At 36.5% G+C, this 14,423-nt stretch overlaps 1 protein-coding gene across 1 annotated transcript in view; it reads left to right on the top strand.

Moving 5' to 3' along the window:
* Positions 1-14,423, top strand: part of CWC27 (CWC27 spliceosome associated cyclophilin) — a 285,573-nt gene that overhangs the window by 18,650 nt on the left and 252,500 nt on the right. The window contains exons 4-7 of the mRNA XM_043975446.1: positions 5,519-5,662; positions 7,648-7,746; positions 10,743-10,846; positions 12,608-12,677. Coding sequence (XP_043831381.1) covers positions 5,519-5,662; positions 7,648-7,746; positions 10,743-10,846; positions 12,608-12,677 — 417 coding nt within the window. The remainder of the gene's footprint in view (positions 1-5,518; positions 5,663-7,647; positions 7,747-10,742; positions 10,847-12,607; positions 12,678-14,423) is intronic.

Here is a 14,423-nt window from a genome sequence, read left to right as displayed (position 1 = left end):
GTAATTTCTTAAAATATAGTATACAGAATTTTAAACAATATATGGTTTTTAGGGAGTCCAATGATTCTTAAATTATTTCTCTTTGACCTATCTTTCACATCCCTTGTTTCTGAAATCAGACATCTTGCGTTTTATTTTTTGTCTTTCCATTTTCTTCTTATTTTCTTTGCTATTTCATGTAATCATTGATTTCTCTTTGGTCTGTTATAGTTTTCTTGAAGTCCATTACTTGGGTAAGATTTACCACTTTCTCTTTTAAACTACTTGTTAGGGGGCAGCTAGGTAGCTCAGTGAGTAAAGTGCTGGCCCTGGATTCAGGAGGACCTGAGTTCAAATCCAGCCTCAGATACTTGACACTTACTAGCTGTGTGACCTTGGGCAAGTCACTTAACTCTCACTGACCCACAAAAAAAAAAAAGAATACATAGGAAAGAAATCTGAAAAGATATGCACCATTTGTAGGCCTTCCACCTATGCTGGCTCTATATAATTGTGCAACATCCTCTTTTGATTTTGTGCTCTTATGTCTGATTCTTTCTGTTTACATTGTTGTCATCATTATGCATATTTTTTTTCTTGGCTCCTCTTACTTCATTCTGTATCAGTTCATATCCATCTTTCCAAGTTTTCTTTTTTTAAAAGAAATTTTTATTGATGACTTCAATCTATATATATGTATGTATATGTTACCATGGTTTTCCCTAAGCTCCCTTCTCCCACAGAGCCATCTTATATAACAGATTGTATTTCTTAAAGACAAAAAAGATAAAAAGAAGGGGGAAAATCAGTACAACTAATTAATATTTAAAAAAATTTAAATGTACCATGTGTAATAACATTTGTGCACCTTCCATCTCTATGAAGGGGTAGATTCTTTTCGTATTTTCATTTGAGTCCTACTTGATTTTTATAATTTTGTCACTTTTGATTTTTTGGTATGTCATTGTTCTTTCCATTTACATTGTTGTATTTACTGTGTATATTGTTTCTTATCCTTGCTTATTTCATACTAAATCAATTCATATAGACCTTTCCCTACTTCACTTGTTCTTCATTTCTTAACAGCACAGTAATATTCCTTTACATTCCTGTACCACAATGTGTTTCGCCCAGTCTCCATTTGATTGATGTAAGCTTTATTTCCTATCCTTTGCTATCATAAAAAGTACTACTATAAATATCTTAATGTATCTGGGGACTTTCTTATTATCACTGGCTTCCTTGGGGTGTAAGCCCAGTAATGGAGTCTCTGGTTCAAAGAATATGGACATTTTAGTCAATTTACTTGCATAATTTCAAATTACTTTACTCAACTCTAATTTTGGCTTAATTAGAACTTGGTATAGGCCAGGCCTCACCTCCAGCTGCTCATTTGAGTGGTGTAGCTGAGCTTGAGTAGTCTGTCCCTTGATCTGCAGTGCTGGCCTTTAGCTCCTAAGGTTTGGTCTCATGAGAATCTTTGAGGCAATTGTTCAGGGCCCTCTCTGGCATCTCAGGACAGAATGCCAGGAACTTTGGAGCTCCTGGGCCTGTAATGGCCTCTTTCTAAACACCACCCTGTCCCCACTGTGTATTTTTAAGCGCCCTCCTGCTTTCTGGGGTTAGTCCTCTGCTTTTGTTGTCTCCTAACTGAAAACCCTGCAGGCTGTATGTTAATCCATTCTCTGATCACCCTGGGAGGCTTCACCTTGACTGGTTCAGGCTTTGTTCTTACCTCCCTTTCCTAGTGCCTTTGGATTGCTGGCATAAGTGTGTGTGTGTGTGTGTGTGTGTGTGTGTGTGTGTGTGTGTGTGTGTGTGTGTGTGTGTGTGTCTGTGTGTGTGTGTCTGTGTACATGAAAAATAAGTCACTGTATTTTCCAGTTGGATTTCTTGATCATTATTTGGTCAGGTACGATTTTCAGGTTTTTGTTGAACTAGGTTTGGGGGTACTGCATAGCTACCTCTCTCCAGTCACCATCTCAGCCGGACGTCTCTTTAGTCCCTTCATTTTACAGATGCAGCAATTGAGGGCCAAAGAGGTGCTAACTTGTAAAGGTGTTCTTTCCTGAGCTGGGGATGTTAACCACTTTATGAAGACCAGTCTGATAAACATATCTGTTTATGTGACAGAGTGGTATCAAGTGAATTGCTCCACATGGCTGCTTCTAGAACAGGATGAAAAAAGAATGGCATTCTTCCCTCCCTCCGTCTGTCATGATTTTAAGATCACACATAGTACAGAGGAAACTTGGATTTTTAAAAAATGCTATATCTGGCCAGAGCTAGTAGCTACGGGGAGCACATTTTCAGTAACATCACAAAAACTCCCCAAAATACAGGATTTTATATTCATTAAGACTCATCTCCCAAACTTGTGCAGCTCATGTGCATCTCTCCTTCATCCACTCTCTCCAAATGTTAATCAAACAATGCTGTAGGCTATTCCTACCCTTTTTGTTGTTTATCCTCACCAAGTTTAATTGATATAGTCTTGCACATGCCCAACCCAAGATTTGTGCAGGATATAGACTATTTCTGTGGACCTGGTCATAATCTTACTATGCTTACATAAGCATCTGTTAATTACTAGGTTATGTCACGGCTAGTTTGGCACTCATTGTGGCTTCTGAGGACTAGTCCTCCTGTTGATTCCCAGTGAGTATGTTCGAAGTCTCTACTCCAAGGCTCATTGGTATTTCTGGAGAGGAAATGCTTTGAAAGACTGGCAGATATTTAGAAAAATTAAGTACAGTTATAACAACTCTAATTTATATAGTACTTTAAGATTTTAGAGTACTTTACTCACAATAACTTTATGAAGTAGTTCAAATTATCCCTATTTTTCAGATGAAAAAACTGAGATTCTGAGGGATTTACCTCTGTACACTTAGCTAGGTAGAATTTGAGCTCAGGTCTTGCTCAAAGTTGTCTATCTCTTTTTGTTACCTTTCCATCAACTGATCCCATCTGAAGCTTTGCTTGCCAGCATTGTAAGCATTATATAACCAATCAAATATTTTCTCAAGCATTTTTACAAAAGACTTTTTAGCTCACCAAGACTCTCAGGTTACCAACTCTACCACACATGAATCTACCAGATATGGGCAATTGGTCAAATTCCTTCCATTTTCCATGAGACATGTTTTTATTTCTCAGTGGTTGGACTGGGCATATGTAGAGATATTCTGGAATATGCCAGAGATATTCCAAATTGGGTCAACAGCTCTCTGGGTCTGGAAACCTGGACCATTGTTTGAGTCCATCTGGGGAAGGATGGTAGAAGAGGGATACCTGTGAGTGTCATAAAGATAGCAGGAAGGAAAGATGTGCCTTACTTAACAAAGAGTCCTCCTTTTCTGGGAAGAAGAGATTCAGAGCAGTGTTGTGCTTTGCATATTGCTAGCTTGAACTCTGGGGCTTAAAAGCACTTGGACAATCCAGACATGCTACTTATGATCCTGAAGCCACAAGATAGGGAGCATTGGGAAGCAACAGAGAAAAGAAAATGGGCATATTAAAAACTTTTAATGTAGCTTCTCTTGAAGAGAGGATTAAGAATATTTGGCTATAGATTAGGGGTTTTTAGCCTTTTTTTGTGTCCTGGACCCTTTTGGCCATCTGGTGAAGCCTATAGACTCTGTGGGGACCAATTTTTAATTGGGGAGTGTTAGCTAAGCGGCTTGCTGCAATATTGGGGCAAGGAAGGAGACTGACGGCCTCCCTCAAAACAGAACAGGATTTATTTTAACCAGAACGAACTTTTAAAAAAAACACAAGGCAGCTAGATGGCGCAGTGGATAGAGCACCAGCCCAGGAGTCAGGAGTACCTGAGTTCAAATCCGGCCTCAGACACTTAACACTTACTAGCTGTGTGACCCTGGGCAAGTCACTTAACCCCAACTGCCTCACAAACCCACAAATAGGATCAGTAGGATCAAGGGAAAGGAAATAAAATGGGGAAAGAGAAATTATACAATCTGAAAAATACCACCGCCCAGGAATCAGTTAAGAATACCAAGCAGAGCTTTTGTCGCCTTCCAGTTTCCAGCCAGAATGCCAGAAAGAAAAAAAAAAAACTTCCTTCCTCCCCAGACACTCCATACAGCCCCCAGCCAATTGGATGGCCGCTCTGACAGTCATATGACTGCCCTCACTAGGCTTCCAATCATTAAAACTTTGCCAGGCCCATGTAGGCATCAGCAAGTGGTGATGACATGAGGTGCCAGCACCATGGCCATGGCTACAACCAGTGGGTGGAGCACCGGGTGGTTTGTGGAGCCCCAGGCCAGTGCGTGCCAAAGCATAAAACCCTCAAATAACAATTAATTCTTTACAACTCCTCTTTTTTTTTTTTTTTGTGAGGCATTTGGAGTTAAGTGACTTGCCCAGGGTCACACAGCTAGTAAGTGTGTAAAGTGTCTGAGGCCAGATTTGAACTCAGGTCCTCCTGAATCCAGGGCTGGTGCTCTATCCACTGCACCACCTAGCTGCCCCACAACTCCTTCTCAAAATCATGTTTTTAAATACATAGGATTACAAAAGAACCACTTGAATGAACCCAAGTTCATAGATTCCAGGTTCAGAATCCCTACTCTAGATGGATAGGATAGGTGTCTGATTTAATTTGTGTATGTATTCCCTTCAGTGATATAGATGGCAACCCATCAATATCTTTTCATCCTGTCCTTAGCCCTCTACTTTTTTCCCCTCATACTCTTATTTGGTGATCTCATCAGCTTCCATCATTTCAATTATCATCTCTATGGCAGTGATCCTCAGATCTATTCATCCAATGGTGACTTTTATCTGAATTTTAGTTCCATATTACCATATCAAACTGGTTTATAGGTGCCTCAAAATACATCTAAAACAATTCATTATCTTTCCCCAAAAACTTTTCTCTCTTCTGAACTTTCCTATTACTATCAGAGGTACTATTCTCTCACTCAGGCTTGTAATTTCAGTGTCATTCTAGATTTCTTATTCTGATTGACAGAGTATTTCCTATCTTTTGACATATCTTGTCATTTCTATATTCTCACCACTTTACAAGTATATTCTCTTCTCTCCACTCATACAACCACCACACTATTTCAGGACCTTATCATCTCTTTCCTGGACTATAGCAATAGCTTTCTGATCGGTCCCCCTGCCTCAAATCTCTTCCAACTCCAATCTATCTCTACTCAGATGTCAAAGTGGTTTTCCTAAATTATAGGTCTGATCATGTCCCTTATGTCTTTCCCTTCACCTCCAACTAAGTAAACTCCAGTGACTCCTTATTACCACAGATACACAAATCTCCTGTTTGCCATTTAAAACTCTTGTCAACCTGGTCCCTTCCTACCTTTCCAAGAGATGTTGTTAACTAATGATAAGTAAATAGCAACTTTTATCATACTTCAAAATCAGTTCCCTAAAAAAACAAAGAAAGAAATTTTGAATAGAAAATAAAATATGTGTAGGATTCTGACAACCACTTAAACATTGATTAAACTGAGCTTACATACTTAATCTTTTCTTTTTTATGCTACAGGATGAATTTCACTCACGATTGCGTTTTAATCGGAGGGGACTGGTTGCCATGGCAAATGCTGGACCCCATGATAATGGCAGCCAGTTTTTCTTTACCTTGGGTCGTGCAGATGAACTTAACAACAAACATACCATCTTTGGAAAGGTCAGTGTTCAATTCTTATTTGAGAGATCCACTTTTGTTTCTTAGTAAGTTGTATGTCTCCAAAATTTTTGGTTTTCCACCATTTGTGAATTGGTTGTTGTTTTCCTTTTATTCACCTTTTTTCAGTGTTTATCACATGGTCAAATCCTGTAACAATGAACTCATAAAGGACTGCTCATTTCATTTGGTTATATAGAAGTTTTGTTGTAGCAAATGAAATTGAAAATTGACCAATACTTTCAAGGCTTTTTGCTTCTAAAGGATTTGGGGTTAAAAAAAAGATTTAAAAATTTTTTTTAACAATTGTAATCATATACTACTTATGATATAATTTGGTCTATTTTCCTAGATGAATTTTTAATCATGAAGTTAAAGACTCAACTAAAATCCTATTTTCGTCAGGCAGCTTCTCCCAATCCCTCTTAGTTCTAGTGCCTTCATCCTATTAATTTTTTCCTCTTATTTACCCTGTACATAGCTTCTCTGTGCATATTTATCTGCTTTTTGTCTCTCATTAGATTGTGAGCTCCATGAGGACAGGACTATCTTTTGCCTCTTTTTGTATTCCCAGCATTTAGCACAGTGCCTGGCACATTGTAGGTGTTTAATAAATGTTTATTGACTAATAGAATTTGATTGTTTATAATTAATTTTACTGATAGTGTTACCGATATTTAAAATGGAAGGAACTTAAGTTGATTAATATATCTTCCTTTCAATGTGTTGTTTGGATTCTGCTCCAAACCTAGTTCTTATTTGAAATTTATTAATTTATATATTCTTTGACAGAATTTTCAGTAAACTTTTCTTTGAATATGGTTTCAGATCCACTTTGCCACCATCTCCAGTCTTACCATAAGAAATTTAAAAAAAAAAAAAAGAACGAAAGAAAAGAAAAACCTGGCATTTTAGATCCACAGGTCTATAGCTCCCTCTGCTGGTTTATTATGATGCACTTGCCCATCCTTTGATCAAAGCTGGAAGTTATGATCATAGTGCAGTAAAGCCATATAAACACAATTATTAAATTTAACTTAAATTAGAAACCCAAGACAAATATCAAATATTTTTAAACTGAAGAAAATGGAAACTTAAAATTATCAGTCATACTAAATAGATGGCTTAGAAAATAAGCAATAAAATCTCTTGCTCTGATCATTTTACTGCAGAGAGACTTGGGATTATAGGTTTGGGGGTTTCCCCTGCCTTTTTCATTTTTGAAAATGCCTATGGTTTACTAATCCTGTTGGAATGTTTGGGATTTCAATGGTGAATGTGAGGTCAGTGTTGTATACCTGAACATCTTATGTTTATGACTGTTCTAAATCTGTTTTGTGGGACAGGTTTTTCTCAGACTCTTAAGCATAAGTTCTTTGACTAATTTTGAAAAAAAAATTCTCTGTTAGTCCGGAAACATTTATTAAGTGCCTACTTTGTGCCAGGCACTGTACTAAATAAACACTGAGATATAAATTCAAAAAAGAAAGGCAGTCTCTGCTCACAAGGTGTTCACAGTCTAATGGGGGAAGACAATACACCAAAGAAAGTAAAGAAGGTGGAGAAGAAGATACCTTTTGGGGGGGAGGGGTGTAATGGGGAGGTCAAAGAGGTCCAAAATGAGTGCTGCTGGAGAATTCAGAGAGGGACAAAGCAAGTTGCTGTTTAGGGAGGAAATGAGAAGTTCAAGATGTCTCTGCTTCTCTGAGTGAGTTAGGAGAATGTCATATTGAGGAGGTCATGTCTATTGCTAATGAAAACTAATGTTTACTAAATATCAGGTACTTTCCTCTAAGGTTTATTAAATAATTCTGTTTCACACACACGTATGTATTTTCTTTTGAGGAAATAGTTGCCTTTGCCATATTAAATATGCATTTACTTCAGTGTTCTAATATTACATATTTCCTTTGATTTTAAATGTTTAAAAAAAACCCTTAATCTATAGTAAGTATATTTAAACTCTTTTAAACATTTTTATTTGATAGGTAACAGGAGATACAGTATACAACATGCTGAGATTGACTGAAGTGGACATTAATGAAGAAGAAAGGCCACTTAATCCACATAAAATAAGAAGTTGTGAGGTGGGTATTCAGGATAACTGTTGATGAGGTTTGTAGCATGAATAAATTATCATTAGTTTTTTGAAACCTTTGGTTGAGGTAATAGATATATGTATGTATGTATGTTTATATACATGTATATTTGTAATATTTCCAGATATGATACATGATATATTCACACATGTATACATATGCATACACATACATATATTGAGCTTGACAAGTATATGATGAATTCTTTGGTCTGGCCAAATCCAACAAAAAGAAAAAGAAAAATGTTTCTTGGTCCTGTGCTCTTGCTTCTTCCAGTGATGGTGGTAGGTTGGCAGAACAAAGGTGAAGGAGGGCTAAGAATCACATGGTCTTTAAATGTTGACTGGCTCAAAATGTGAGATCTTTGTACAATGACTTATAAAGAGACATGCTAATTTGGCCACATTGCATTGCTATTCTCAAGATGTAAATGAAACCAGAAAAGAGAGGGAGTTTTTGTAAATGGAAGGCTAGCTCATAGAATTCTTTTTGGAGTAGTAACCAAAGGAGTTGATAGAGTCGGTTCATTGTATGCCCAAAGCCAACAAGAAACATAATTTGATGGGGAGTTAATCATCCTGCCTTATGGTATTCACGATTAATAGAAGGAAAAAACTATAATGAAAATAATTGCAGCTTCTACATCAATATTGCAGTGAATGAAAGGTAGGGAAATTCTTCTGAGAATTGGACAAGATCCTCCAAATCAATCAACATTTACTTTGATACCTGTTAACTTTCAATGCTAAGGTAAGCACAAGGGAGAAAGGTGAAAAATATGGTTAGGGTTAAAAAATGAAAGAACCAAGGTTTATGAACTATTCAGAAACCTAATGTGTGTGTCTGTGTGCTTGTGTGTATAATATATGCATACACATGTAGTATGTGTATATATATATACATACACATATATATTTTCACATCTATACATGTGTCCATATATACATATGACAAATACTTTCTTCCAGAAGTTCAAAAGGCACTAAATGTGTTGAACATCAAGCAATATTTTAAAAAAAGGAAAGGGGAATTTACTACATCCTAAGAGATAGAAAAAACTGGTTAATGATATGAGAGTACCATTAGAATTAGTTGTATGCCTAGATTCAGGAGGACCTGAGTTCAAATCCGGCCTCAGACACTTGACACTAGCTGTGTGACCCTGGACAAGTCACTTAACCCTCATTGCCCGGCCAAAAAATAAAACAACCAAAAAACTCCAAAGAATGATGAGAATTAGTTGTATGTGCGTAGTCATGTCATTAGTAATTATAGCAAAAGTCAAAGAATAATAAAGATGAGAAGACATGATTAACAATTACAATAGCTTCAAACTGACCTAATCAAATTGGCCATTGATTCCAAAAAGTATACATGGAGAAGGACAAGATAATGATCTTAATCACCACCATTTTCTGCAGAAATTTAACTCATGTAAAACAGTCACCAAAGGCATTCAGAAATACTTTAATCAGTGAAAATTTTGCCAGGTTATGGGAGATGGCATCCAAGGGCAATACCAGTTTTGTATATAAATTTATTTGTAAAACCCTATTGAAATGGACAGCAGGCAGTATAAGATAGTTTTGCTTCATTAAACAGCAAAAAAATAATGGAAGAAAAAGGAAGTCCACATAAAGTTTGGCATGAGACCCACATGAGCCACAGCATTCTTCAAGAGAATTCTTAGGTGCAACTGATTGAGGGATAACAAATAGATATAAAATGGAAAAGGTTTGCCCACATTTCTGTAATGGTCTGTCAATGAAACATAAACCATCACATTTTGATGGTTTCTTTAGTTCCCATTACAAAATAGTTAAACACTCAAATGGAATTCTGATGTCATCATTTAGGGTTGCATATTGCAACATGTCCAAGTCCGCTTGGCCTGGGTTACTCTTCCAGTGTTCTCCCAACAGTTTTCCACAGGAGGTCTGATCCACCTAGTGTGGTGGGGGGCCTTTATCACTTTCTCCTTACATCATGAGGGTACCATTAGAGCATTCTGGCTGTCCACTTGTCACTCCATGTTCTTTCCACGTGATCAACCCATTTGTTCTTCCTATCATAATATTCCTTAATGACATGTTTTACTCCTTTAGAGTTTTACACTGGTTATATGTTGTATCTTACACCTTACCCCTACCCTTTGTGTAATTCTCATCTTTAGTTCATCAAATCTAATAGTTTACTACATCTCGTTTTCATATAGCAACATATACACAGCAGAACACAAAATGATGATTCTTTGTGAAACTATGAATCTCCATCTTAGGTAATCTGCTTTAGAAAAAGTATGATAAATTCTATACATTACTTTCACAACTGTCCTGCTAGTCCAAAGCTTCTTAAATTATGGGTCATGACACTATATAGGGTTGTATAAATGAATGTTGGGGGTCACAAAAAATTTGGCAACGGTAAAAGGTTATGTATACCTATTTTATATGCTTATATACCCAGGATTGTGTAAAAATTTGGGGGGTGAAAAGGGGTCACGAGTGGAAAAAATTTAATAAGCCCTATGCTAGTCTGTGCTTCCTTCTGAACTTCTTTGCTGTTCTCTTCTGTGCATTTGAAGAAATGTTTCAGTGGTTTTCTCTGTCTCTCTTTGTCTCTCTCTCTCTCTCCCTCTTTGGCAGCTCTGTTGCTAACCCCTTTCTTGCTGATATACACTCACCCCATTAACTGAAAGAAAAAAGGGGGAAAGAAAAAACCTTGTAACAAATAAGTATAGTGAAGCAAAAGAAATGCTTGCATGTAACTTACAGAAAGTGTGAATTAGTGAGAGTTGGGGATCATCTTAATATATTCAGTCCTATTCAGATTATTGCTCTATTTAGTTTTCGAGTCTATATTAATGTGAAAAAACAAATGATTTAAAGAGATGTAAGACAGATGACTGGGTAATGGAAAAATGTAAGGTTGCTATGTGGAAATATTTTTAAATAATTAAATGTTTTAAATATTACTTTTCCTAGGTTTTGTTTAATCCTTTTGATGACATCATACCAAGAGACAATAAGAAGCCAAAAAAAGACAAACCAGAAGATGAAGCAAAGAAATTAACCACTAAAGGCACAAAGTAATCATAATATAAGAATTTTGGTAAAATGTAAAAAATAGCACTAATTCATGAACTTTCCTAATTTGCTATAGTTGGTGGAAGACTAATTTGAATTATTTTAAAGTCTGAATTACTAAATGTTTAAAAATGTGGATTGAATGCTTTCAAATATATAGTTTAAATCCAAGCTTATACAATTGTATAATAGATGTTCTTAAAGAATTTGTTTGAGTGAGTAGGTGGTAAAAATGTATGATTTACAACAAGCTGTATATAAAGGGATACAGGGAAGTTGATTGAAAACAGTTTGTTAGGGGGTAGCTAGGTGGCGCAGTGGATAAAGCACTTGTCTTGGATTCAGGAGGACCTGATTTCAAATCCGGACTCAGACACTTGACACTTACTGGCTGTATGACCCTGGGCAAGTCACTTAACCCTCACTGCCCTGTTTGCCCGGGGCGGGGGGCGGGGGGGCGGGGAGGAGTAGAGAAAACAGTTTGTTTTCACTTTGAAAATTTCTTACACAGTGCTCTCTGTATCCTAAATTTACTTATCAATTTTTTTTTAGTTTGTTTAATTGATATTATGAAGATAGACTTCTTTCTAGGCCCCCCTCCCAAATTCAGAATAAATGGATTCTAAATTATTAGGTTTTATTCTTCTATATATATTGCAAAACTAGTTAATAATCTGACAGATATTAATAGGGGTCAAATTATAAAAATCACCCCTTATTGCAAGATAACTTCTTACCTAGCTCAGAATTTAATTTGCCACTTATTTTACTTGGACTTTGAATTATAGAGCATTAACATTAGAAAGGACCTTAGAGATAATTGAATCAGAAGACTCTTAACTGTATTTTGTGACATGGATCCATTTGGCACTCTGATGAAATCTATGAACCCCTTTTCAGAATCATGTTTTTAAATGCTTATAGTAAAATACAAAGGATTCCAAAGGAAACCAATTAGAATGAAATAAGCATGTGATTTTTTTTTTCCTTCCAAGTTTAAAGACTCCCCAAAATCTATCTGTAAATCTCTTTGGGGGCTATGGATTACAAGTTACGAATCTCTGAGTGAATTCAACCCTTTTATTTCATAAATGAGTGAACTGAAGGCCAGGGATTGAAGTGAGCTCTTTCAAATTAGAAGGCTAGTAAGAGGCAAAGCTAAGACTAAAACTTACATCTGACATTTCCAGTGTTTATTCCATTAAACCTAATTGTTTCTCATTTTAGGTTGAAGAATTAAGGAAGAATAAGACAATTTGCCCAATTTCCCCCAGTCCATTTTTGCTTGGCAGTTTTGTTTGTATACAATTTTTGCATAGCTGATTTTAATGACTAAAATGAGATGTTAAAATTTTGGTAGATTTTTGCATAGTTTTATCCTTTCATTGTTTTCAGGGTAGATATTTGCAAGATTTTCAGAAATTTTAATTACCTAACTAGACATTTGGCAAGTTCAGAGAATAATGATTATGTCCAAGTATCTGGATCTGTAGGTCCTAGGGTAAATTTTGGTTTGATTTTTGCAAGTTGAACTAACAACTTGAGAATATCTGTACTCTGTGGCAAGAGCCTTACCTTTTTGTTTTTGTCTAGGAAGTACTTAGTAAAGCAAATTCAGATAATAGTGCATTTCATCAAGAAGGTCTCACTTTTATTTTTGTCAAATAACAAGTACATATTTACTCCTGAAAATTTAAGTCAAATTCTTGGAAACGAATACAAGATACTTTTGAAAACTTTTATGAATCTTTTTCTTTTACTAGAAATTTTAGTTTACTTTCATTTGGAGAAGAAGCTGAAGAGGAAGAAGAAGAAGTAAACCGAGTTAGTCAGGTGAAATTGCAATTTCTTTTTTTCTTTTAATTTATAAGATATTTCTTTTGGTACCTTTTGGAAAATTCAAGATCTATCTAGTCTATCACTTTTGCTTTTTCCCTTCTACCTAATGGAATTTCTTAAAGTTAGACTTCTGGGGGCAACTAGGTGGCACAGTGGATAAAGCAATGGCCCTGGATTCAGGAGGACCTGAGTTCAAACCCGGACTCAGACACTTGATACTCACTAGCTGTGTGACCTTGGGCAAGTCACTTAACCCCTATTGCCCCACCAACTCAAAAGATCCTATTCTCTCTCTTTGTTTGGAAGTGAACTTGGAGTTATCTGTTCCAACCTCATCATTTTACAGATGAGGATGCTGAGGCCTGAATTGTGTATGAAGTGCTTTGCCATCATGAATATACTGTTAGATGGCTCTTTGACTACTGTCTCATTGGACATGGTTCTTAGGTGCTGGAGGCCATTCTCTCGTTCGTTCTTCTATTTTGTGGATACTGTTCCTGTGTCCTCTTGTCATCTATAACACTGTTCTCTTCTGGTTCTCCTTCCTGCCTGACTTCTGGTTCATCACCTACTTCCTGTCCGTCAATCGTGGGCTTTACTCTATTCTCTGTTTTTTTTTCTTTCTCAATGATTTCATCTGTTCTCAGATGCTCCTGATTCTCAATGATATTGTGCTCACTGCCATCTTGTAACTTTGGATATTCTCTAAGTTCTCTCCTTGTCTCTTGTTCTTTCTTTCTGGATGAACTCATCTGCTTCTAGATGATACTATGCTCATTGCATGAAGTTCTTAAATAATGAAAAATCTCTTAAGGGAAATTCCTGGCCCCTCAAAAGAGACTGACTTTCCAGTCTAAGCTTATGGCTCAGACTATGACATGAGTTAGTCTTATCAGTACATCTGTCTCTTACAGGATAATATATTTGCAACCTCATTGCATGGACTAGCACCCATTAATTTTTATTTATTTATTGTTTTTGTTTTGTTTTGTTTTGCGGGGCAATGAGGGTTAAGTGACTTGCCCAGGGTCACACAGCTAGTAAGTATCAAGTGTCTGAGGCCAGATTTGAACTCAGGTCCTCCTGAATCCAGGGCTGGAGCTTTATCCACTGTGCCACCTAGCTGTCCATACCCCATGAAATTTTAAAAGGCCATATTGAACAGAACCTCTGTGAAGAGAACCTTTATCAGAGTCCCACTGAATGAGGAAGTGTGGGTTAGAGCTTCACCTATACTAATCAGCTGGTCTTTTAAAAAGTTTATTTCTCTTAGCTTAAATTATAAATTTGAAATTTAACAACTTCAAGTATGAGTTAATTACATTCATTTAAAAGTATTTTTAATATGAAAAATTTTGTAGGCAGTTATTTTGGGGGATTGACCTCATGAGAAAATTACCTCATATTCCTTTTACTTTGCTGTTTACTTTGTGTTTTAGAAATGGAAATTATCTCCTTTTTCCTGCTGCTTTTGCTTACTGTTCCACAAAATGGGGAAAAAAAAATACACACACACACACACACACACACACACACACACACACACACACATACTCTTAAGGTCTATTGAATATTTTATTTTATTTTATTTTATTTTTTAACGGGGCAATGGGGTTAAGTGACTTGCCCAGGGTCACACAGCCAGTAAGTGTCAAGTGTCTGAGGCCGGATTTGAACTCAGGAACTCCTGAATCCAGGGCCGGTGCTTTATCCACTGCGCCATCTAGCCGCCCCAGGTCT

The sequence above is a fragment of the Dromiciops gliroides genome, chromosome 1, assembly GCF_019393635.1.
Source record: "Dromiciops gliroides isolate mDroGli1 chromosome 1, mDroGli1.pri, whole genome shotgun sequence".
In the NCBI taxonomy this organism is placed as follows: domain Eukaryota; kingdom Metazoa; phylum Chordata; class Mammalia; order Microbiotheria; family Microbiotheriidae; genus Dromiciops; species Dromiciops gliroides.
This window is presented reverse-complemented; position numbering and strand designations above follow the sequence as displayed.